At 33.2% G+C, this 23,628-nt stretch overlaps 6 protein-coding genes and 3 pseudogenes across 9 annotated transcripts, besides 2 other annotated features; 3 read left to right on the top strand and 6 right to left on the bottom strand.

Annotated features, from left to right (window-relative positions):
* Positions 1 to 10,467: part of a mobile genetic element that runs on past the window's edge.
* Positions 690 to 1,118, top strand: TVAGG3_0721150 (His-Me finger endonucleases family; the record flags this gene model as incomplete). Its single annotated transcript, XM_051244121.1, has 1 exon — positions 690 to 1,118. The coding sequence occupies one exon, from the start codon at positions 690 to 692 to the stop codon at positions 1,116 to 1,118; it is 429 nt and encodes a 142-aa protein (XP_051090708.1).
* TVAGG3_0721160 (protein of unknown function, DUF4108 family) lies at positions 1,163 to 1,582 on the top strand (the record flags this gene model as incomplete). Its single annotated transcript, XM_051244122.1, has 1 exon — positions 1,163 to 1,582. One exon carries the CDS (start codon positions 1,163 to 1,165, stop codon positions 1,580 to 1,582), a length of 420 nt encoding a protein of 139 aa, XP_051090709.1.
* Positions 1,718 to 2,048, bottom strand: TVAGG3_0721170 (uncharacterized protein; the record flags this gene model as incomplete). Its single annotated transcript, XM_051244123.1, has 1 exon — positions 1,718 to 2,048. A coding segment is annotated over one exon (331 nt), but the record flags the coding sequence as incomplete, so codon positions are not given.
* Positions 2,085 to 2,678, top strand: TVAGG3_0721180 (annotated as a pseudogene). Its single transcript has one exon. A coding segment is annotated over exon 1 (594 nt).
* Positions 3,467 to 4,194, bottom strand: TVAGG3_0721190 (organellar and viral DNA polymerase type B; the record flags this gene model as incomplete). Its single annotated transcript, XM_051244124.1, has 1 exon — positions 3,467 to 4,194. A coding segment is annotated over one exon (728 nt), but the record flags the coding sequence as incomplete, so codon positions are not given.
* On the bottom strand, positions 4,971 to 5,685 carry TVAGG3_0721200 (annotated as a pseudogene). The gene has a single exon. A coding segment is annotated over exon 1 (715 nt).
* Positions 9,292 to 9,684, bottom strand: TVAGG3_0721210 (phage tail repeat-like family; the record flags this gene model as incomplete). Its single annotated transcript, XM_051244125.1, has 1 exon — positions 9,292 to 9,684. The coding sequence occupies one exon, from the start codon at positions 9,682 to 9,684 to the stop codon at positions 9,292 to 9,294; it is 393 nt and encodes a 130-aa protein (XP_051090712.1).
* Positions 10,468 to 14,689: 4,222 nt separating the features above from the next.
* Positions 14,690 to 16,853: a mobile genetic element.
* A 3,321-nt stretch (positions 16,854 to 20,174) lies between these two features.
* On the bottom strand, positions 20,175 to 20,996 carry TVAGG3_0721230 (surface antigen family; the record flags this gene model as incomplete). Its single annotated transcript, XM_001292035.1, has 1 exon — positions 20,175 to 20,996. A coding segment is annotated over one exon (822 nt), but the record flags the coding sequence as incomplete, so codon positions are not given.
* A 255-nt stretch (positions 20,997 to 21,251) lies between these two features.
* Positions 21,252 to 22,529, bottom strand: TVAGG3_0721240 (annotated as a pseudogene). The gene has a single exon. A coding segment is annotated over exon 1 (1,278 nt).
* Positions 22,530 to 23,628: the final 1,099 nt, after the last annotated feature.

The following is a 23,628-nucleotide window of genomic DNA, read 5'->3' on the forward strand; positions in this document are numbered from 1 at the left end:
AAAGTTGGAGTTGTTGAAAGAAAATATAAAGACCAAAGAGTTTGTGAAAATGTTGCAAACTTCATTATGGTTTCAAACAATGTTGTTCCGATGAAGTTAGAAAGTTCTGACAGAAGATATGTAGTTGTCAGAACGTCAGATTCTCATATGCAAGATACAGAATATTTTGACGACTTAGCAGAAACTTTGACATCTGACTTTTACAACCACTTGTTCTCATATTTTATGACATTAGATATTTCAAAGTTCAATCCAAGACAAATTCCACATACCGAAGAAAGACAAACATTGTTAGAAGCAAACAAGAGTGTATATGAACTGTTCATAGATGAAACTGACTTTGTGTCATTAGATGAAAGGTCATTGTACGATGAATATAAACAATATTGTCAAGAATATGGTTATATGACAGCGTCTAAACGAACATTCTTGGCAAATGTCAAAAGTCTTTTAGACGTACAGAACGGCGTATATACAAAGAAAAATTTTTATGAGTAAATTTTAAAAAAAATCTTTTTTTTATTTTATTTGAAATGTACGCTGAGTTTGTTGGAAAAGACTGTTGGAAAACTTGTTTGTTAGATGAGAAATATGAAATTCACTGTTGTGAGTCATTTGAAGTCAGAAACAAAAAGACAAAAAGAGTTTTAAGCGAATGGGAGCGAAATGACGGATATACTACTATGAAGATGAGTGGAAAACACTATTTTAAACATATTGTCATTGCAACTCATTTTATACCGAACCCTAACAATCTACCTCTTGTAGACCATATAAACCATATAAGAAACGACAATAGACTTGAGAACTTGCGTTGGGTCACATGTTCTGAAAACAATAAGAACATAGGCAAATTTCGAGATATTGTATTCGAATTTGTCGACGAACTAGAAGATGAAACAATTGAAATTACAGACTATGGCAAGCATACGTTTGAGTTTTACTACTATAGCGAAGAACAGGACTCTTTCTACCTTTATACCGGCGTAAACTATAGGAAATTACAAGTATATTTTACTAAGACGGGCTATGCTCATGTAAACGCTAGAGATACAGATGGAAAAAACGTTCGAATACTTCTTAACAAATTCAAGAAGCTATATGGCATACCATTTTAAAACGTTTTTTTTAAAAAAAAATCTTTTTTTATCCGATAGAAAAGATGGCAAAATTCATCTCAGTAAATAAGTACATGACAGAAGTCAAAGATAAGTTAGCTCCATTCGCATATTTGAATGTTTACTTCTACAATTTTGAAAAGTCTACATTTGACAAAATTTGGAACATTGCACCAGTTAAGTTTGCTGTTGTTAGAAAAAGTGGTGCAACTTTTGAAGACTTATACATTGACGGTATGTTGACAGTCAAAGAAAATTTTGACAGAAAGTTCTCAAAACTCGAAGAAGGTAAAGCATACAAACTTGTTATACCTTATGAACCAAAGAAAGCAGACGACTATGAATATTATGAGTCTAAGATAGTTGAAGTTCAAGGTAAATTGGGTAAAAAGATTTTAGAGTCTAAGCCAGTGTTTACTCCTAAAGAGGAAGAGAACATTGACATTGACCCAGAAATGTTCTAAAAATAAAATTTTATTTTTACATGTCAAATTTCTTTTTCTCTGGTTCAGGTTCTTTCTTCTCTTCTTCTACTTTCTTTTCTTTCTTTTCTCTCTTCTTCTTCTTCTCTGGTGGAGTTATGTCAAATTTGGCGCAACCATATTTATGTAAAAGTTCTTTGTCCTTTAATAGCTCATCTATTCTGTTTTCTATTTCATCTTCAAGAACAGCGCATGTGTCTTCTTTGCATTCTAAGAACTTTTGTTGGACTTCATCTTTCCAATCGGCGTCATCTCTGTCAACAAGTCTGTCATTGACAAATTTTAAGACTGCTCTGCTTAATGTTTTATGGTTCTTGTCATATTCCCAGAAACAGAACTTTAGAACAAATTCACCTTTCTTGTTTACACTATGTAAGATTTTATGGTCGACAGATGTTTTGCTGTCGAAAAGTTTGTCTCGAATATAGATAGCGAAATCGCTCGACATTTTCAAAAAGATAAAAATTTTAATTTTTCTAAAAATATGTTAGAAAAAAAGTTTGCTGACATTGACAAGAAATTTGAGAATGTTTTAAATAAGAACAAGAGGAAGTTGGAAAATGCTCAGATAAAGCCTATACATGACAAGTTCTTATTTGCTCAGAATGGTATAACAGGTCTAATCGCACCACCTGGGTCGGGTAAGACTTTCACTTATCTTAAAATGGCTGCACAACAACAAGAACTAGATGAGAAGAACCCATTCTATGAGTTAGTAGTCATTTGTAGTACTTCTGGTCAATTTGACCAAAACCGTCAATTCGTTCAAAGATATTATAAAGAAGTCTAAGTTAGTATGTATAAAGGATACTGAGTTGTTAGATTGGATAAAGAAGTACCAAAGAAGAGTTTTGAAGTATAATGCTATAAATGAGTATATAAATTCTAAGTTTAAAGACCCAAATGAGGAAATGCAGAGAATATTAGAGAAGAAACACTTCAGAAACAAACAGAAAGAGATAGAATACATTTCGAAGAAATTGCAATCTTACGATTGGAAGACATACCCTCATAGATGTCTTCTTATTTTAGATGACTTTGCTTCTCATCCTTTGTTAAAGAACAGAGAACAAGACATGTGTCGAATTCTTAAGAAGCTCAGACACTTTAACATTTCAGTTGTCATTTGTGTACAGACAGCAAAGAGTTTAAGTAAGGATGTAAAGAGAATACTTACTGATATTGTACTTTTCCCCGGATTGTCCGAAGACGATTTCATGGAACTTATGAAAGAGTCCATGGCAGGTAAGTTTGACAGACATGAACTATGGGAGAAGTATAAAGTCATACAAGACCCTCATACTTCTTTCAGAATTCATATCTACGCAAACAAAGTTCAAATTGTAAAAAGTCAAGCTTGAAAAATAAAGAGTTTTGGCGACCCCGAAAGAAGTCAGTCTAGAGAAATTTCACTGTTTTTGTTGCTGAATTCAATAAAAATATATTTTAGGTGAAGAGGTGAGATTTCACCTCTTTTTTCACCTAATTTTTCACCCCAGTTATTTTTTAAATTTTGTGAAAACTCAACGGTTTGACACATGCCCTAAAAATTATTTTACTCAGAATTTTGTTGCTGAATTCAGCAAAAAATAATGTTTAGGTGAAGAGGTGAGATTTCACCTGTTTTTTCACCTCTTTTCTCACCTGTTATTTTATAAGCGTTTTACATGAATTGTACGATGTATATTTGAAATCCTAAACAGTTTTGTAGCTTCTATTTCTTCGCTGAGGATATCGAATGTTTTAACGATACCGAAAGTTTCTTTATACTTCTTCTTGACGTCAGATAATAGGAAATCTTCTGCTGTTGGATAGTTTTTGTTCAGAAATTCTAACATATCCATTTTATTTTCTGCTGGTTTTTCTGCTTCTTTCTTTAAGTCTGCATAGTCGTTTCGCATACGTTCTATCTCTTTGACGGAGTAGTTATATCTCCTCATTGCTGCTTTACATTTAGAACATTGCGGATTCATTTTTGCGTTATATTCTGAAACCTTACCTGCTAAAACAACCAAGGCGTCAATTGCTCTCTTCATCTCAAACATAGCGGGTCTTATCTGTTCATTCCATACCTTACCCCTACTATCTTTATCTCTTATTTCCCATACACATTTTGCAACTAATGAAACAAAGTTGTCGTAGGTCTTAAATTCTTCAGATTTGTAAAGGTCAGAGATGTTCTTATATAACATGTCGCAATCTTTGTCCATAACCTTATGGTTGCAATGAAAACCAAGGAATTCATAATTTACCTTTCGTATGAACTTCTTTATTTCTACTGAGTCAGTTGCTTTGACTTCAATTTCGTCAAATTCGGGAATAGTGAGTTTTTGCTGCTGAATTTCAGGCAATTTGGGTAAATGGTCAATAATGTCCTGCATTTCATAAAGATACTGTTCATTTGTTTCATCCTGTGCGGTACAGTCTAAATTACTTGTTAACAATTCCTGCTTTATCTTCTGGATTTTTGTTTCGAAAGTATATGAAGAAGGAATGAAGTTTTTCATCTCTACCAACATAGATGTTGGATTCATGACTAACGAGTTTGGTGCTGTAGTTGTTTGAACTGTTGTTGTGCCGATTGTTGAAATCATGTCTTTTATACAAAATAAAAAAAAATAAAAAAATAAAACTAACTTTATTTTTTATTTCGGGAAAATTCATGAGGTGAGAAAAGAGGTGAGAAAACAGGTGAAATCTCACCTCTTCACCTAAACATTATTTTTGGGTCATTTACGCTCATTACGATGAAGTTTCGACAAAACATTTACGATGAAGAAGTTTCGACAAAACATTTACGAAGAAGTCTTGACAAAACATTTACGATGAAGAAGTTTCGACAAAACATTTACGATGAAGAAGTTTCGACAAAACATTTACGATGAAATTCATGAAAATTCAAGAGGTGAAAAAAGAGGTGAGAAAACAGGTGAGATGTCACCTCTTCACCTAAACATTATTTTTGGGTCATTTACGCTCATTACGATGAAGAAGTTTCGACAAAACATTTACGAAGAAGTCTTGACAAAACATTTACGATGAAGAAGTTTCGACAAAACATTTACGATGAAGAAGTTTCGACAAAACATTTACGATGAAATTCATGAAAATTCATGAGGTGAGAAAAGAGGTGAGAAAACGGGTGAGATGTCACCTCTTCACCTAAACATTATTTTTGCTGAATTTAGCAACAAAATGAACGAGGTCAGGATGTATGTTGCTGAATTCATTCATAACACCCTTTGTAAGCTCATAAAATGCTTGTTTTGAGGTCGAGCCACTTTTGGCTCCACCGTATTCTTTCAACCTGAAGCATTTAATATATGTAAAAATATATGGTTTTAAAAACGTTTTTACTTCATGCAATGTTTTATTTCATGCAATGTTTTATTTCTGTGCCGTCTTCAAGTATGCCCCAATACTTACGCTTGGAGAGGACATGAACTTCGGAAAATACCTTATCTAGCTTAAAACAGCCCATCTTTTCACCGACCATTCCCATTTCAATGAGTTTGTTGTATCCTTCTTCGTTCGTCATGAGTGCGTCAATGTTCTCATAGTAAACCTTCACTTTGGATTTGACCTCGGAGAAGAATTTGTTGTAGTTGTCGAGGACTGCCTTTGCGAACTGAGGGTAAGACCAATGTTCGACAATAGGTTTTAATGTGGTTACTAAGCCACTTTGACCTTGAGTGAATTCGTACTTCAAAACAAAGGAAAAACCTTTCAACAAAGTTGTCGACCTTCTCATAATGTTTACTCTTCATCTCTTGAGGTTTTTTAATGGAATATCCCCATGTCGAATTCATAAGCAATTTGAGTGTCATTGCAAGTTTGGGGTTTGAAGCTTTCCTAATATCATACAGTTGTTGTATGACTTTTCCAACTGTATAGTTCCTTCCTGGGAACTCTCCATCTTCGTTTGGAATTCCAGTCGGGATATATTGGACAAACCTCATGTATGCAGCGTTAAGGTCGACATAGTATATTTTTTCGTTTGAGTCGAACTTGTCACAACCAATTGGTCCAGTTTGTGGAAATTCAAGTGAGTCTCTTATCTTCTGAGAAACTTCTCCTGTTATCTCATAAACATCGTCGAAGCAACCTGTTTCATATAAAACCTTCTGACCTAACTCAGATGCTCTCCAATACAATTTGACGTCAATTGGATGTCTCAATGGAAGTTTGTTTATAGCATCTTGAAGTTCTTGCAACCTCATTGGAAGTTCTTCTGGTTCAGGTTGGTATCCGAACAATCCAACTCCTTTTGGAACTGTGTACTTCTTTTGTGCTATAACCTTGTCCGGAACAACTTTTGGTCTTACCAACAATGAAAAGTTTGTTTCGTCTTTTGGTACAAAAGTTTCTGTCAGCTTGTCATCTGGAATTGGTTCCAACAAGCCTTTCTCGAAAAGAATGTTAACAGCTCTGACAATGTTGCACTTGCCTTTTCCGAACAATGGGTTTGTAAGACTTTCGTTCAACATGAAGTGGTTGTGGACAAGTACAATCTTCAACCATGGCAATTTGAAGTCAACAACATAGTCGTCGTGTGAAGAACCTTTCTCAGTCGGAATGTTGACTCGGATATTCACATTTGCCAACGGTGCAATTTTTGCCAATTGACCTCTGAGAATGTACCTTGTCTTCACACATGACTCAAGATACTTCATCTTCTCATCTGTAACAAGACCAGAGTTCCTGAGACATGTGAGAATACAAGGTTCATTGACAATTGTTTCAATTGAATTGTAAATTCCATACCTTGTCAGGTTAATGTCAGACTTATTTCTGAACGGGAAGTATCCAGCATGTTGTCTGACTGCTTGAGGGTTAGGTTGGTACCATTCGAACTTGACACTTGCAATTCCTTCAATTGCATTCAAAATGTCTGAGTCGGAGTCAACCATTTGTTCTCTCTTTGTAGTCTTGAAAGCGTCAAGAAGCATTGCAGCTGTTGTGACATTGCCATGTGCATAGTAAATGTGACCATCCAAATCTGTTATGGTCAATCTGAGATTGTATCCTTTCTTATTTCCGTCTTGTATGGCAGCAAGTACACCCATGAAGCCTTCTTTGTTCTTTCCTTCGTCAAAGTTTACTGTAAAGGTTCGACCAGATGTAATTTGACTTCTAACTTCACGATACTTTTCATATGCATATCTTGTTCTTTCCATGGGAGCATGACCATCCTCTGCACTACCTTTTTTCCTTCTCAAAGGATGAATTGTTCGTCATGTTTCCAGTAGAATCTGGCAAAGCCGTCGTGTCCTTCAACTTGAGGTTCACTAACATCGAAAGGCATGTTCATAAGACGTTCTTCTTCTAACCTCTCTAGTCTGTTTGGATAATTTGCACGTGCTGTTTCCAAATCCATTTCGTAGCTAAGACCAGCCAGTTTGTCATAGACTTTATGGTCTTCCTTTCTTATATTTAAACTTCTTCGAAACTCTCCAACCATATCTTTGCAACTCTGCTTTATTCTAGCAGACTTTCTATCCATTCTATATGGGGGCATTTTTATAAAAATAAAAAAATATTTTTTTTCTTTACTTTACATAACCACCTGCTGCCATAGTCTTTGACGCCAACCCATACCAGCTAATGAAGTTGACTTGGTTTAGTTTGGAAACTAAACTTTGGTTTTGGTTTATCTTCAGTTTTTGGTTTTTCTTCTTCTATCGTTTTTCGTCACTTTTCGTTCCTCTCTGATTTTTCCCCACCTGCAGGAACATTTGTGTCGTCAACATCTTCATAAATATCATATGCCATTTGTTTTTTGTTTTCCTTTCAACTTTTTTGTTGTTTAAAGTTTAGAATATTTCGACTCTAAGTCAATGAGATGTTCTATAATGAACTGTTTGGTCAGTGAAGTAAACTTTTCCATCTGTTGTCTCGAAAGCTCCTTCAGACTTCAATATTTTATTTGTGAGAGTCTGTTTCTTTTTGAGATACTAGCCGTTCCATTTCTATGAAAAGTGACTTTTATAGTTAGGGTTGTATTTCCAGACCTGGCACTTTCTATTATTGAATTTTTCTCTTCATCTGTAAGTTCTTTGACAGGTTTTGACAATGGTTCTGAACTTTTTGTTTGTGGTGTCAAATCTACCGTTTCAACTTCTTCGGTCATTTCATCTCAGTAAAAAATTTTAGTTGGTTTGTTTTCAACTGGTTGTGTTGTTTTTAAGTCGGTCTTAAAACTTCCTGAGGTATAGGAAGAACTTGACAAACACGTTGTGTAACTGCTGGAAGCCGACAAATCCATCTTGAACCCATTTGTCTCAATGCTGTATTGTTCATTTCATCTCAGTAAAAAACTTTACATTCCCCACGTTTGAGGCGGTTGAGGTTTGTTATTGTTTACCCACTGTTGTGCATGGTTATATCCTCTGTTAAAGAATCTTTCACCTTGGTCCATATAGTGTCCTGCTTGGTTATAGTAGTCATTTGCTTTGTTATAATAGTTTCCTGCTTGTCTTCCTACATTGTCCATCCATCCTTGAACTTTTCCTCTTGTTTCAGGATTTGGAATAAGATTTGTTGCATCTCGTGCTACCTCCCAACCTTTCTGTACAGTTTGTATAATAGGTTGTGCTTTCTCTTTCAGTATACCTAATGTACTCAAAATCTTCCTTCCAACTCCAAATACACCTCTGGCTATTGTTCCCACTGCGGGTAAAAATCTGGATGCAACTCCTGCTAACGCGCCAAATAAACCCATTTCTTATGGGTTAAAAAATGACGAATCCAAACAAGGACCCCTATGTTTCTAAAGCGACAAAGAAAGCACTCATGGTAAAAATCTTTAGTTCAACACAAAATGCTTGGTTTATGGATATCTTGGAAAACATTCCGAGGTATAGAGAAGATGGACCACCATACTGGCTAATATTTGTCGGTCAAAACACAAGATACTGTGAAGCCATACCATTACAGTCCAAAATAATTTTAGATATCTTAGCAGCTTTGACAATATTCGTTGACAAATACAATCCAACAAAACTAACATCTGACTGTGAAAGTTCTTTCAAATCAGACGATAAAAAACTATCTGCGTTCAAAAAATGTAAACCAATATTTCATTGTCGACCAAAACCATTCTGCTCTTGGTGTCATTGACGGTTGTATAAAAATGTTAAGAGACTTAAACCAACCACAAGGTGGTGAAGCAAATGAAATGTCATATGACGACAAATATAGACACTTCTCCATGGCAAAGATGAGACAAGTTTTAAATATTTACAATAGCCGTAAACAAAAAGGTTTGGGAAACCACTCCCCTGAAGAAATGAAAAACAACCCTGACTTAGAGAAAGACTATATATTTAATAATTTAGTCAAAAGAGACAAACAAGAAAGAATGCCGGGCTTCAAACCTCAGAAAGGTGACAAAGTAAAAATAGAAATACCTAAACGCGACCCATATGAAAATACTATTGACTATGACAACAATGGAACTCGACAGGTACTCGCATTCGTGTTCGTAAAAATAGAAGAAAGTATACAAGAGAATATTATGAAGTTTTAGGCAAACATGGCAAAATGTACAGACTGCAAGCAGAAGATAAAACTACTATTGTCAGACCTCGTTTCAAACTTGTCAAAGTTCAAGGTGGTATACTTTCAAAGACAGTTCCTAACAAATATAAGACAACTCCTGACGAATATGCTAAAGAAGTTGAAAATGACGACTAAGCAATTCTATACCATGCGTAAACTGTCATGTAAGGTGGCATGTAGTCTTTACTCTGTCCCGTTGTTTGCGTATACCCTGAAACGCGATGTGTATGGTTTCCATCTCCCTGCGTGTCATCCCAGTAACAATTTATAGCAAACTTAACGTCGTCTTTAACATCATATCCTTTACCTTTTGTCATTCCTGACCAATCCCAATATCTATGCTTATGCCAACCTGCTTGAGATGTACTTAAATCTATGTAGTGACTGTGTGCAGGTAGGTTTTCACCTGAAATCGTTTTACTTCCACCTGTTTCCTTTGAAGAGTTTGCACAATACAAAAACCTGTCGACTATTTGTTCCCATGCACCAACACCAAACATTGCTTGAGGACCTCTTGCTTCCATTGACGTGTAAATAGAACCTACTGGGTTCATTAAATCAAACATATGAGATAATATAGGATTGTCTCTTTTGAACTTAAAATATAGTGCAACTATTTCAGGTTTCTTCTGGTTTGTGTCAGAATATTTTTTATAATATAATCTTATGTTTTCAGGGTAGGTAAAGTCTTGACTATAATATTTATTTCTGTCATCTGTATAATAGTATACTATTCTCGTTTTTTCTATTGCATTATATCTTTTATATCTATAAAAATCTAAATAGAATGTTTGCTTTTTTGGGTCTGCGTGTAGTATTCTGACGTCAACACCATAGTCATAATAGTATGGTGCTGGAGCTGGGTCAGGCAATGTCATATCTGCCATTTCATAAACTCTTAAATATTTCTTTTGTTCGTCTCCATAGAAGTTTAAGTAGCAGTTGTTGTCTAATGGAACTTTAACTTGTGTACCATCGTTCTTTATATAGCTTACATACATTTCATTGTTATTTTTCGGAATGAGTTTACACCGTATACCATTTCTTAAGGACTGTACAAACTCCCATCTAAAATATTTGTTTTCTTCATAGATAGAAAAGTCACCAACAATAGTTTCAATATTTTTTGTTGTTCCAACTAAACTTTGGTATATTTCATTGACATATGTTTTATCTGCTTTTGTCTCTAATGTTTCTTGTAAGTTTGCAATATTTGCAATGGTATGTGTATGTCCAACGTCACTTTTCCTGTTTAAGGTTTCTTGTAAGTCTGTTATTTCAGATATAGAATGTATATGAGTCTTTTTAGAATATTCGTTTTCAGCTCTTGTCACTTCACTTGACATTTTATTGTCAACATATGTTTTGTCTGCTAGTTCAGGATGAGTATGTTCTTTTGTTGCATAAGCATTGTTAGCTCTTTCTTCTTCTTTTGCTATTGCATCGTCTACATATTCTTTGTCAGCTTTGTTGTCAACATCTGCTTTCAAAAGAAGTTCATTTATAGGTTTCTCGTTTAAAGTTCCTTTTGTTGGATTTATACAGACAGTATTGTTCTTCTTGTCTTGAAACAGAAACTCATCTGTCATTGGGTTTAATGTCAGTTTTAAGTTTCCTTCTTTCAATGACTCAGATATCTTAGAGTAGTTTGAAAAGTTTGTTGTGTTCTTATTTAGAGCTTGCATAATGAGTTGTCGGTTGTGTTGTATTTCTCTTATGGAAGCAATATCTTTCGACATTTTTATTCTAGATAAAATATGCTTTCAATAGAAAAAGAAAATTCAAGAGTTGCTACAACTAAACCATTAGATGAACTTTTTACTAATGTCGGTCAAAAGTTTGAGACAGAGACCGTAAAGCATGAAGGCTATCGTTTTGACTACCCATTAAGATGGCTAAGAGACCCATCTGTCACAAAAGCTATTGGCTTTCGTAGAATGAAGTTCATTTCAGAAGCCATACATGGTTTCCATTTACGGTCGGTTTGAAGTTCGATACTATAACAAAGAAAAACGTATGTATGAGAAATTTGAACAGGGAAAACTTTTACAAGTTAGTTTGCTTGTAAACTTAGAAACAACTCTTCAAGCTTTTCAAGAAAAAATAAACGATATCTATATCGAATATGCAAACCAGTATAACATTGACGAGGAGAGTACCATCTCCGATATTATTTATGACAGGAAAAATGCAACTGTTAAAATCAATAAAATAGAAGACCTTGGAGAAAACGTTTATATTTCTACAAAATATAACAACTTGGTGCATGATTATTATGAGGAATGTTAAATCAGCCTGCGCATATCCAGTACACCCAGACTTTTATGAAGTCGAAAACCCTAATGGAAACATATGAAAATGTTTTCGACCAAGATGCTATTATTGTTCATGCTTCATTTTCTGGCGCCCAAAACTCTTTCTTATGCTTGGCAAATACTTTTACGAAAACCACAAAGTTATATGAACCGCCGAGTGGAAGTATTTCAGACTTTTCAAGTATGGTACTACAGATGGAAGAAAAAGAATAATTCCATATACCATGCGTTTTACTTAGAACTTAGTTTCATATACAACTACTATCGAACGGTAAAAATATAATTTTTTAATACGGTTGAGGTGTTGATTTGGTTGCAACTAGACTGTGGTGCAGTTCAGGCTGTTGTATAACAGAGCTTGCTCTTCTGGTTCAGGGTCTTTAGGTATAATACCAACAAACTGACCTACTCTTTTACCAATATTTTTGACTCCGTTCCAAATTCCTCTTCCTACGGTTTTTATTCCATTCATATACCTCTTCCAACATTTCGAAAGAAGTTTCCTATCTTACTGAAGAAACCCATTTTACTATATGTAAAAATCTAATGTCCGCCTAGTCTTTACGTTTCCTGTTGAGTTCCATAGCATTCTTTAACTGGAGCTCAACATTCTGTTTCTCCTCTGGTAGAAAAACATATTCTGGGTCAACTCCTGTGTTCGCGTCATCTGCATAAAGTTGTTTATATCCCACTTCAGGTTTGTATAAAACTCTTTCCATCTCATATTTGCATTACCATGGTGGCAAACCTAACGCAGCGTCATTTGACATGGCAGTTTGCATTTGTACAATCTGTTGGCACTTGACCATAGTTTGCCATTGCAGTTTGTATTCTAACTTCATTTGGAATATTCTCTGGGTTGTGGTTGTCCAGGTTGCTGTGCATTCGCTAAGTTCTGTGCGTCCATTTAATATTAGATAAAAATATCTCTTACGATACATATACTGAACATTTGCAGGCATTGGTTCATCTTCATATTCTCTGTACTTTTCTGCCACGTCAAAGAAATAAATGACACAATGGAAAAAACCTAAAACAAGTAGTCCTATTTCAAACCACATTTACTTACTAATAAAATTTCTTTATTGTGACACTTTCTCCAGTTTATAGGACCTCTCTCATATTCTATCTTGTCATATATAAACTCATAGTCATGTATGTCCTCTAACCATCTCATAACGGTTTCCAAACCACTTTTATCGGATTAAAGTAAAAGCATGGATGGTTATGTAAAACGTCTAAAGTTTCTAAAGAGTCTCTCAAAGTCCAGTCTACTTGGTATTGAAAATCCCATGTGTTATAGAACGGCGGTCCACTATAAGAAAACATTTTCCTTGTCTTTATATTTTTCATACAACTCTGTCCAATAACATCTCACAAACTCTATACCCTCAATATATTTTTCTATGTCCTCTTTGAAAACATTTGTATAGTTAAGATATAAAACTTTTGACATAAGTGTTTCAATGTCATGAACTCTTATAGAACCACTATATATAGTCTAGCAGATATACTATCCAGTCTATATATTCTGCTTTTTTCAAAACCTCTCTCACAATATTTTTCTTATCTAATGGTATACGTTCCATCTTACCTATCTGAATCTTTTCTTTAACTCTTTCAATATATGTTAGTGTCTGGAATATGTTTGAGACGGTCCATATAGTTGTCGAAGTCATTGCATATAATCTTTGAGTCTGGGAATATTATATGGCACAAATGGGATATATAGAAACTTCCACCGAACAAATCTACAAATGTTAGACCATTCGGTAGTTTCTTAAGTTCTCTCAATATAATATCTTTACATTTACTCTTATTTCCAAAGAACGGTAACGGTGGTTTTGTAAAATTCATTTATATATAATAATAAAAATGTTTTTACCTGAAAAGTGACAGAAAAGTGACAAAGCATGAAAACATATATAATTTGTGAAAAGCGACATAAAAAGTGACATTTACGAAGAAATCATGAAAATTCAAGAGGTGAGAAAACAGGTGAGAAAACGGGTGACATCTCACCTCTTCACCTAAATTATATTTTTGGGTCATTTACGCTCATTACGATGAAATCATGACAAAACATTTACGAAGAAGAAGTCTTGACAAAACATTTACGAAGAAATCATGACAAAACATTTACGAAGAAGTCTTGACAAAACATTTACGATGAAATCTTGACAAAACATTTACGAAGAAGTCTTGACAAAACATTTACGAAGAAGTCTTGACAAAACATTTACGATGAAATCTTGACAAAACATTTACGAAGAAGTCTTGACAAAACATTTACGATGAAATCTTGACAAAACATTTACGAAGAAGTCTTGACAAAACATTTACGAAGAAGTCTTGACAAAACATGAAAACATATATAATTTGTGAAAAAGCGACACAAAAAGTGTCACCGGCTGGGGTTCGGTCCTCCTCTTGGGTCTTGGGCAAAATTTCTTATGGGCTAGAGGGCACGAAGTGCCCGGAAGGCCATCCCAAGAAAAAAAAAAAACTTCATTATACTCATCAACTTCAGGGCTAGAAGGCACGAAGTGCCTGGAAGCCCCACTTCCTTTTTTTTTTTTTTTTTTTTTTTTTGATTGGGCTAGCCCAATTCAAAATATCCCAGGTGGAAATAAAAAAATTAACAATTCAACATAAAAAAGCATCTTAAATAATAATGATAAAAAGAAATTTTGTATGAATTTCAATCAAATTTGTTTTTATTCAACTTAAGAAATCACTTCATTAATGAAAGAAGTCGGGTTCACAACATATCCCGATCTTGAAACGAAACAACATGTTTTTTTGATGCCCTAAACGGGGGGGTCGCCAGCAAAAAAAAGATGTCAAAATTTATCCCAAAAATTAAAAAAAAATCGAAGAAAGTGCATCCCAGGGATTATAAAATTTAAGTTTTCACATCTCTACATCTCAACTTTGTCTTTTGAAACCATAATATTGTATTATTTTCATTTTTCGTTGATGAAAGTTAATTTAGTTCCATGAGTTTAATTTTCTTTTTAATTTGTAATCGATTTGATGAAGAAGGTGTTGAATTTTCAGATGACTATAGCCGTTTAACACGTGCACCAGCTGGATTAAGCGCAGATTTTGTAATTCCAACTTCAGTTGTTGACATTTCAGGTGGAACTAATCAATTATCTAGTCCTTTCAAAGAATGCCGAAGTAAACTCAAATCTATTCGTTTTGATGTTTCGAGTGGGGGACAAACTCGCCCATTGTCACTTTTTCATTAACCTTAAACTTGTAATTTTCATTATTTTTAATTAACCTTATTTCTTTCCCAATTCCTGATTTATTTTATTCACTTACTATTAAAAGTCACATTTTAATAAAATATAATAATTTATTTATAGCATTTTTTACTATACTGTAATAAAAAATTAATTATAATAAATTAAATGTTTATTAAATCAAATGTTTTCTTTGCAATAATATTTTTAATGTTGAGTAAACAATGTTGGGATCAAGTGTATCATTTTTCAGACCTTTCTGAACAGCTTCAAGCATACTGATGCATTCGACTTTTTTAAATTGTGTCATTTCTTCGAAATCTCTTGTGACTTTTTTGATAACTTTAACACTTCTCTCTGAATCCAGACCTTTAATTTGCAACTTAATCAGGAATGAAGGAACAACACTGGAATATAACTCGATGACAAGTTCATCGAGTCGAAGATTTCGCCTTTCTGGGAAGTACTGGTGCTTCAAAACCTTGAAATGTGATTCCGAGATGTTGTTTGTTCCATCTCCTTCATTTCTATAGCGAAGCATCCACCTGTCAAGATGATGGCGCACTGTCGGTCAAATATTCACGGGCAGCAGGTTCCTCATTTAAAATTTCTTCTAAATTGTTGTAAACTTCATCAGGATCAATTTCTTCCTCTTCAGAACCAAAGACCAATAACTTCATTAAGTTATAGAAAGTTTCGAAGTTGGAACGATCTTGAAACTTTTCAGCCTTTCTCATGACAGCGCGCAACACATGAACGCCACACCAAATGATCTGGCATAAGGGGATGGCTGTTTCAACAGCATTTGTGATTTGAGGTGCGCAGTCCATTGAAAAATAAGATGGTTCGCGATTGATGGAGCCAAAATATGCTGTGAGACAAACTTGTATATTTTCACTTGTGTCGGGCCAAACGAAAAAATACAAAAACGGAAAAACAATTGATTCCGCGAATTTGCCAGTGACGGCATAAAATGGTATGCGAGAGCGCAAGAGCTTATATGGAATCAATGTGATAAGTTTGTATTTGATGTGAAAAAGCATTTGCTTCGAATGGGGCGTAATAGAAAATCATACGATCTGGCTCGTGAATAAACTCGATGAGATCATCTGGAGAATGACTCTTAACCATGTCGACAAAAATTGCAAGAGATGTAACATCATCCGCTGAGAAACGGGTATTGATTGCATGAAGGCGTTTAGAAAACTTTTTTAAAGCATCTGTAGATTGTTGAAACATTTCCGGAATGATCCCACTATCAAATGGGATATTAAGATCTTTGAAACACCTTAATTGTGCGTAAACACGGTCTTGATTTGATTCAAAATATCTTGTTAAATAAGATCTATAAAAATATGATGTAATTTGTTGTGATTTGTTTGGAAAAGGGGCAGAATGATTGTGGGTGTTAATACATTTTCGTATGTGGTACTTGTCATCGGGAAGTGTATCAACAAGGAAGCGACATGGACAATTCAGCCACTTACAATTAAATTGGATTTGATTTCTTTCTTTCCTAGTTTTATATGAATAACTACAACCTGCTTGGATTTCTTGTTGCACTCCATACTTAAGCAACTCGATATATGTGAGTTCGTGATCTTGGATCTGCATTAAAATGAAATGATTTGAAAGAATAAAGAATTTTGAATATATTGGTCTTATTTTGATAAGCTTGGTCGTGTTTTGAATAGCTTGGCCATCTAATTCAATTATGATCTTTGAAAATTAGGTGAAATAAAACTAAACATAAATGTAAAACTAGGGATATGAAATTTTGGTTGAACACCACTTGTATGTGCCGGATACCATTGTGTCAAATTTTTTCTGAAATTAACTTTAAAAGTACTAAGTAAGATCATGAGATATAGCAATATATGTTTAAACCAACTTATATTTTGGTTGTACACCACTTGTATGTGCCGGATACCATTGTGTCAAATTTTTTCTGAAATTAACTTTAAAAGTACTAAGTAAGATCATTTATTTTTGCATAATATAATACCAATATGGTTTCTTTTGATTTTATTTCATTTATAAGCAAATCAGATTTACCCAAAAACTCCACTCCATAAGCGTTCATTTGCTAAATTAAAAAGTGACAATGGGCTAGTCTGTCCCTTTCTCTGATGTTTCTAGTAAAATTCAATATATTTGTAAATGGTGTTTTTCCTATTCATCACTCGAAAGAGTTGACATGGAACAATGCACACAACTATTGTCCTTAAATAATTCCCTTTTTTCTAATTGCATGAATTTGAAAAGTATAAAAATGCCTCCAAAAATTACTGCAATTTGTTCAGGTTGTTTTTATGCTGACTCAAATTTAGTTTCGATAACATTACCAGATACCGTCGAGACAATTGATGCATGGTCCGCTGATGATGGTTCCGTCTTCCATGCAGCTTTGAGTGAAATTATTATAAAACGAACATCAAATCTAAAGAGAATACTAGATGCCGCCTTTGAAAGCTCCATGATAACTTATATTTTCATTCCACAATACTTAACATCATTAGACGCTGCTTCATTCTTAAATTGCAAACAATTGTCAAGAATCGAAATCGATGAAAACAATCCAATATATCAATCAGAAGGACTGATAATTTTCTCAGATAATAAAGCAACAATTTACAGTGTTTCTCCAAATTTAACAGGTACTTTTGTCATTCCATCAACAATAACCAAGCTTTCAGATTCATGCTTTCGTGGAGTGCCAATAACAAATATAATTCTCCCTTCAACTCCGATATCATTTTCAAGATTTTGCTTAGGCCAAACAAATATAACAAATTTTACGTTTCCAACAGCTGCAACTGAAGTAGTACATTCAATGTTTTACGGATGTGAATTATTAAAGTCAGTTGTTTTAAGTGATAATATTGTTAAAATAGATGACTATGCTTTCTCAATTTGTTATAAGTTAGAGAGCATTAATTTTACACCAAAATTGACAACAATAGGAAATTATGTTTTCGATAGATGTGTTAGTTTGAAGCAATTAACATTTCCTGCATCTCTAACAACTTTAGGTGAAGCTGTATTCAAACAATGTTTTCTTAAAATAGATACATCACATAACGATCACTTTCTATTTGTAGATGACATGCTATTTTCGAAAGGAAATGCATTACTTACTGACCATTTTGGCCAAGACTCAGAGGCTTCATTTAAAATTCATTCACAGTGTACGATCATTGGAACAGGAACATTTTCAGGGAAAAAATTGAAGAAACTAACGTTTGATGGAAATTCATTGACAGAAATCAAAGGAAATGCATTTTCTGGTTCAACTTTAGTTGAGATTACAATACCAAGCAGCTTGACAACACTTGGCACAAATTGTTTTGAATCTTGTAATAAATTAACAACAGTAACATTCACAGGAAACAAAATCAGTGTAATTCCTAATTATTGTTTTAAAAATTGTTTCTTGCTCAGTGAATTCCAATTGCCAACATCAATAACATCCATCGGAGATTACGCATTCATTAGATGTTTCAGCATCAGTGATATCGGATTCCAAAACACTGCGATAAGCATTCTTGGATTGTCTAGTTTCGAAATGAGTGGACTTAGCGCATTCGACGTTTCCCACACTCTTTCAAAAGTCGGAATTGGATGTTTCGAATCAAGCTCACTCACCCATGTGGAAATCTCTGTCGAAAGTATTCCAGAACTTTGTTTCAACAACTGTACTTTGCTGAATTATCTCACATTGAATGATGGTATTGCTACTATTGAGAGCAAGTATTTTATGGATTGTATCAGCCTAACTTCACTCACAATTCCGAAGACAGTTGATACAATTCGTTCTTTTGCTTTCAAAGGCTGCACATCATTGTCTATGATAACTCTAAGTTCAGGCAGCAAACTACGAGATGTATATGGCGGTGCATTTTTTGACTGCGACAGTCTTAACACAGTAAAGTCGAATAGTGAGAATCACACTTACAACAACGGTGCATTGACTGATGTCAACGAGACAATTTTGATCACATTCTTTCCATCAATTAGAATAACGACATTTATTGTTCCTCCAACAATGCAGTCCATTGGAAACTATGCTTTCATGGGAAGCAAGTATCTGACTCGAGTTCTCTTCTACGGAGATCGGCTCACAGATATTGGATACATGTCATTCACAAACTGCACAAGCCTTTCGTTCTTATATGTTCCATCTTCAAATCTTGCCACCATTGGGAAGGATGCATTTGATGGCTGTACAAAACTTCGTAAATGCGGTTCTGTTCAGTGTATGAAAACTAAACGCAGTAAATTTTCAGAACGTGGCATCCCAGATATTGCATTTGCTGAGATTTGCGCAGAAAGAGAAATATCATGCAAACAGAATAGCTTTTCATCATTACCAGGTTTATCTAGTTTTGCTGTTTTTATTTCAATTGCAATTTAAAAATAGCTATAATAAATAATTTTTAGTTATAAAAGAATTTTTCAATTGAAGTTGATAAATACATATTATTTTATATTAAAACAGGTGTAGCGAGAAGAGAATCAGTTGTGGTGGTCTTAGCTTCAAACGAATTCTTCTTTCTCTTAGATCTGATACATAAACAATAACTAATATAAGAATAACTATAAAAATAGGAATTCCAACAGTTATAACCAAGAAAATAGAAAGTTTCTTGGTGTTATAAGTCTTTGTCTTATATCCATACCAAATATTTTCTCCAACGAATGTTTGCGTGCATTGGCTAGCGTAATTATCCCATGATTTCTTAGATGGAAGATTAATCTTTATTTGGGAGAAATTAGTTTGGCTTCCAAATTTATTTGGGGGTTTGTCTCCCAATGAAATTTCTTTCAATGATGAACAACCATCAAAATAATCACTGTAATGTTCATCAACAGTTTCAAGATTTGGCATCTCAATTAATTTCAGAGATGAGCAGCCAAAGAAATTCATTTGTCCAATGATCTTTTTCAGACTATTTAGATGCAATTCTTCAAGTGCATGACAATTATAAAATGAACAATTTCCAATTTCTGTCACTTTTTGACATTCAATTTTTGTTAATTTTGTACAATTATAAAATGTGGAGTTTTCAATAATCAAAACATTATGGATCGAAATGGAGTGAATTAATGAGTTTTCGAATTTTGAGATGCGTTCGATTGAGTTAAGAGAAAGTGTTTCAAATTCAAGTAAATTGAAATAGTTTGGTTCTGGTAATGTTTCAAGTGAATCTATATATAATGAAATATGATGTTGTGAATTGATGTTTTCTAAGAAGTTTGTGTTGAATTGATTGATTATGAAAATTGATTGTTGTGATAGAATTACAGTTAGAAAACACAGATATCCAATTTTTGTCAATGAAGGAAGAGAAACAATAACTAATTGTTGCAATTAAGGAATGTTTGATCTCCAATTTCTTTGAGATTGTTAAATTGAATTTCATTAAGTTTCTGACAATTTTCAAATACTAAATTTCCTAAAAGTTCACAATTGGAACAAATAATTTTCTCAAGATTTTTACAATTCTTGAATGATGAATCATTAATCTTCTGAACGTTTGGTAAATTGATTTCTTTCAAATTAGAACATTCTTCGAAACAATGATTACCAATAGTTAATAATTTGTCACAAGAAATTCTTTCTAAATTATTACAGTTACTAAATGAATAATCACCAATTTCTGTGAGTTGAGGAGCTTCTAAAACTTTCAAATTTTGACAATTTTGGAATGAAGATTTTGAAATCTTCTTCACATTTGGAATCAATATTTCATTAACTGTTGATCCATTCAATGCATTATCTTCAATTGTTTCACAACTATTTAATTCTAATTTACCTACATTTAACAATTCTCCCAAACAATTTGTTTTCAATGTTTTGATTCCGTTCAAAACTAAAAGAGAAATTGTTGAACTCTTGTCAAAAGTATTCAATGGCAAATTTTCCAATTTTTGGAATTTAACTGTTTCTAAATTCGAACAAAACATGAAACAATTTTCTCCTAAAACAATTAGACTTGGAAATTCAGCTTCTTTAAGTTTCAAGCAGTTGTTGAAACAATTATTTCCAACTTCTCTTAAGTTACCGAGCTTTAATGTTTCTAAGCTTTCGCAATGATTGAGACAGCTTTCACCAAAAATTTGACAATTTGTAAAGTCAACAAATTTCAGTTTTTGACAATTTTCAAAACAAAAACTGCCAAATGTTTGACAATTTGGTAAATTGATCTTTTCTAAATTAGCGCAGTTAAAGAAGCATCTGTTTTCAACTTGTTCAACTTTTGAAATCATTGTAAGTTCCGAAATAGAATCACAATTTTCGAAACATGATGCTGGCAAAATTTTGACATTTGGCAAATTTATTTCTGTTAATTTTTGACAGTCTTTGAAGCAACTATTTCCTAATGTTACACATGAAGGAGAATCAATGGAAGTTAATAATATACAACCACTAAACGATAACTCACCAATTTCTGTCACTTTTTGACATTCAATTTTTGTTAATTTTGTACAATTATAAAATGTGGAGTTTTCAATAATCAAAACATTATGGATCGAAATGGAGTGAATTAATGAGTTTTCGAATTTTGAGATGCGTTCGATTGAGTTAAGAGAGAGTGTTTCAAATTCAAGTAAATTGAAATAGTTTGGTTCTGGTAATGTTTCAAGTGAATCTATATATAATGAAATATGATGTTGTGAATTGATGTTTTCTAAGAAGTTTGTGTTGATTGATTTGATTGATGATAAATTGATTGTTGTGATAGAATTACAGTTAGAAAACACAGATGATCCAATTTTTGTCAATGAAGGAAGAGAAACAATAACTAATTTGTTGCAATTAAGGAATGTTTGATCTCCAATTTCTTTGAGATTGTTAAATTGAATTTCATTAAGTTTCTGACAATTTTCAAATACTAAATTTCCTAAAAGTTCACAATTGGAACAAATAATTTTCTCAAGATTTTTACAATTCTTGAATGATGAATCATTAATATTTTGAACGTTTGGTAAATTGATTTCTTTCAAATTAGAACATTCTTCGAAACAATGATTACAAATAGTTAATAATTTGTCACAAGAAATTCTTTCTAAATTATTACAGTTACTAAATGAATAATCACCAATTTCTGTGAGTTGAGGAGCTTCTAAAACTTTCAAATTTTGACAATTTTGGAATGAAGATTTTGAAATCTTCTTCACATTTGGAATCAATATTTCATTAACTGTTGATCCATTTAATGCATAATCTTCAATGATTTCGCATGTATTTAATTCTATTCTTGTGATATTTAAGACTTCTCCTAAGCATTTGGTCTTCAATGTTTTGATTCCGTTCAAAACTAAGAGAGAAATTGAAGTATTTTTGTCAAAAACATTTGTTGGCAGATTTTCCAATTTTTGTAATTTGACAACTTCTAAGTTTGGAGAATTCTGGAAACAGTATTCACCCAAAACAACTAAACTTGGAAATCAATTTCTTTTAGTTTCGCGCCGCAATAACTGAAAACAATCATGACCAACTTCTTTAAGATTGTTGAATTTTAATGTTTCTAAGTTTTTGCACTGACTAAAACATTTCGATTCCAAATATTTGACAATTTGGAAATTGGATATTTTTCAATTTTTCGCATGCTGTAAAACTAAAAATTGCCAAAGATTAAACAATTTGGCAAATTTATACTGACTAAATCAGCACAGTTATAAAAACATCTTTCACCAATTTTTTCAACATTATTTAGTTGTGAAATTTCCGAAATAGAAACACAATATCAAAACAAGATTTGGTAATTCTTTGACATTTGGAAGATTGATTTCAATCATATTTTGACAGCCTTTGAAACAACTATTTCCTAATGTTAAACATGAAGCAAATTAAAAACTTTTAGCCGTTACATCCGTTGAATGATAGTTCACCAACATTTTTAACATTTTCTAAGTCAATTTTGTCAATTTTGCACAATTTTAAGTGCAGAATTTCCAATGTTTGAGTTTTGGACAATCAATTGTAACAATGTTTGTATCTGATAAAGCAGAACTTTCAAATGTTTCGCAATTAGGAATTGAAAGTTTTTGAATGTTCTTTAACGATCCAAAGTTATTTGTTTGAGTTTACAAGACTATCCAAGAAGATGTTGATACTTTTTGCATTGCTTGGGAAAGAATCTGTTGGAAAACTTTGTATTTTTGGAAAAACTGTTTCTAAGTTGTTGCAACTCATGAAAGCACCTTTCCTAATGTAGTTAATAAGGGAAGATTAATGTAAACAAGTTCGCCGCATTCAAGAAATCACTTTCACAAGATTTATCACTTTCTCCATCGTAATATTTTTGAATTTACATCTGGAGAATGAAAGTTTTTGAATACTTTGAATTTTAGGTGCCAAAAGTGTCGTTAACGATGTACATCCAGAAAAAGCACTTTCACCAATAGTAACTAATTGTGGGGCTGTGATTTCAGTTAAACTACTGCAGCCAGAAAAAGCGTTAGATTCGATTTTTGTAAACTGGAGAATTCTGGGCTTTCTAAGACTTGTACATCCATTGAACCCACTATTTGATATCGTAACAAGAGCAGGAAATGAAATATATTCGAGTTTTGGGCAATTATTAAATGCGTTATTTTCGATTTTAGTGCATTTTCGAAAACAACGTTGACAAGCTCTGAGCAACCACTAAATGTGGACTGTAAGATTGACGTTACATCAGGAAACGATATGTCATTAATATTACTTCGGCCTTGGAAGGATGATGAAGGAATATTGCTGGAATATGTATCAGGATCGGCACGCAAAGACTGTAGACTTGGATATTCGTTAAGGTTTATCATAGAAAAGTCGAATCCTGTGATAAGATGTAAATAAGTTTCATTTGAGACTTAACAAGTTGATATTATTAACTATATCATTAAGGCTTGATCCATC

This window comes from Trichomonas vaginalis, chromosome III, assembly GCF_026262505.1.
Source record: "Trichomonas vaginalis G3 chromosome III, whole genome shotgun sequence".
NCBI classification, from domain to species: Eukaryota; Parabasalia; order Trichomonadida; family Trichomonadidae; genus Trichomonas; species Trichomonas vaginalis.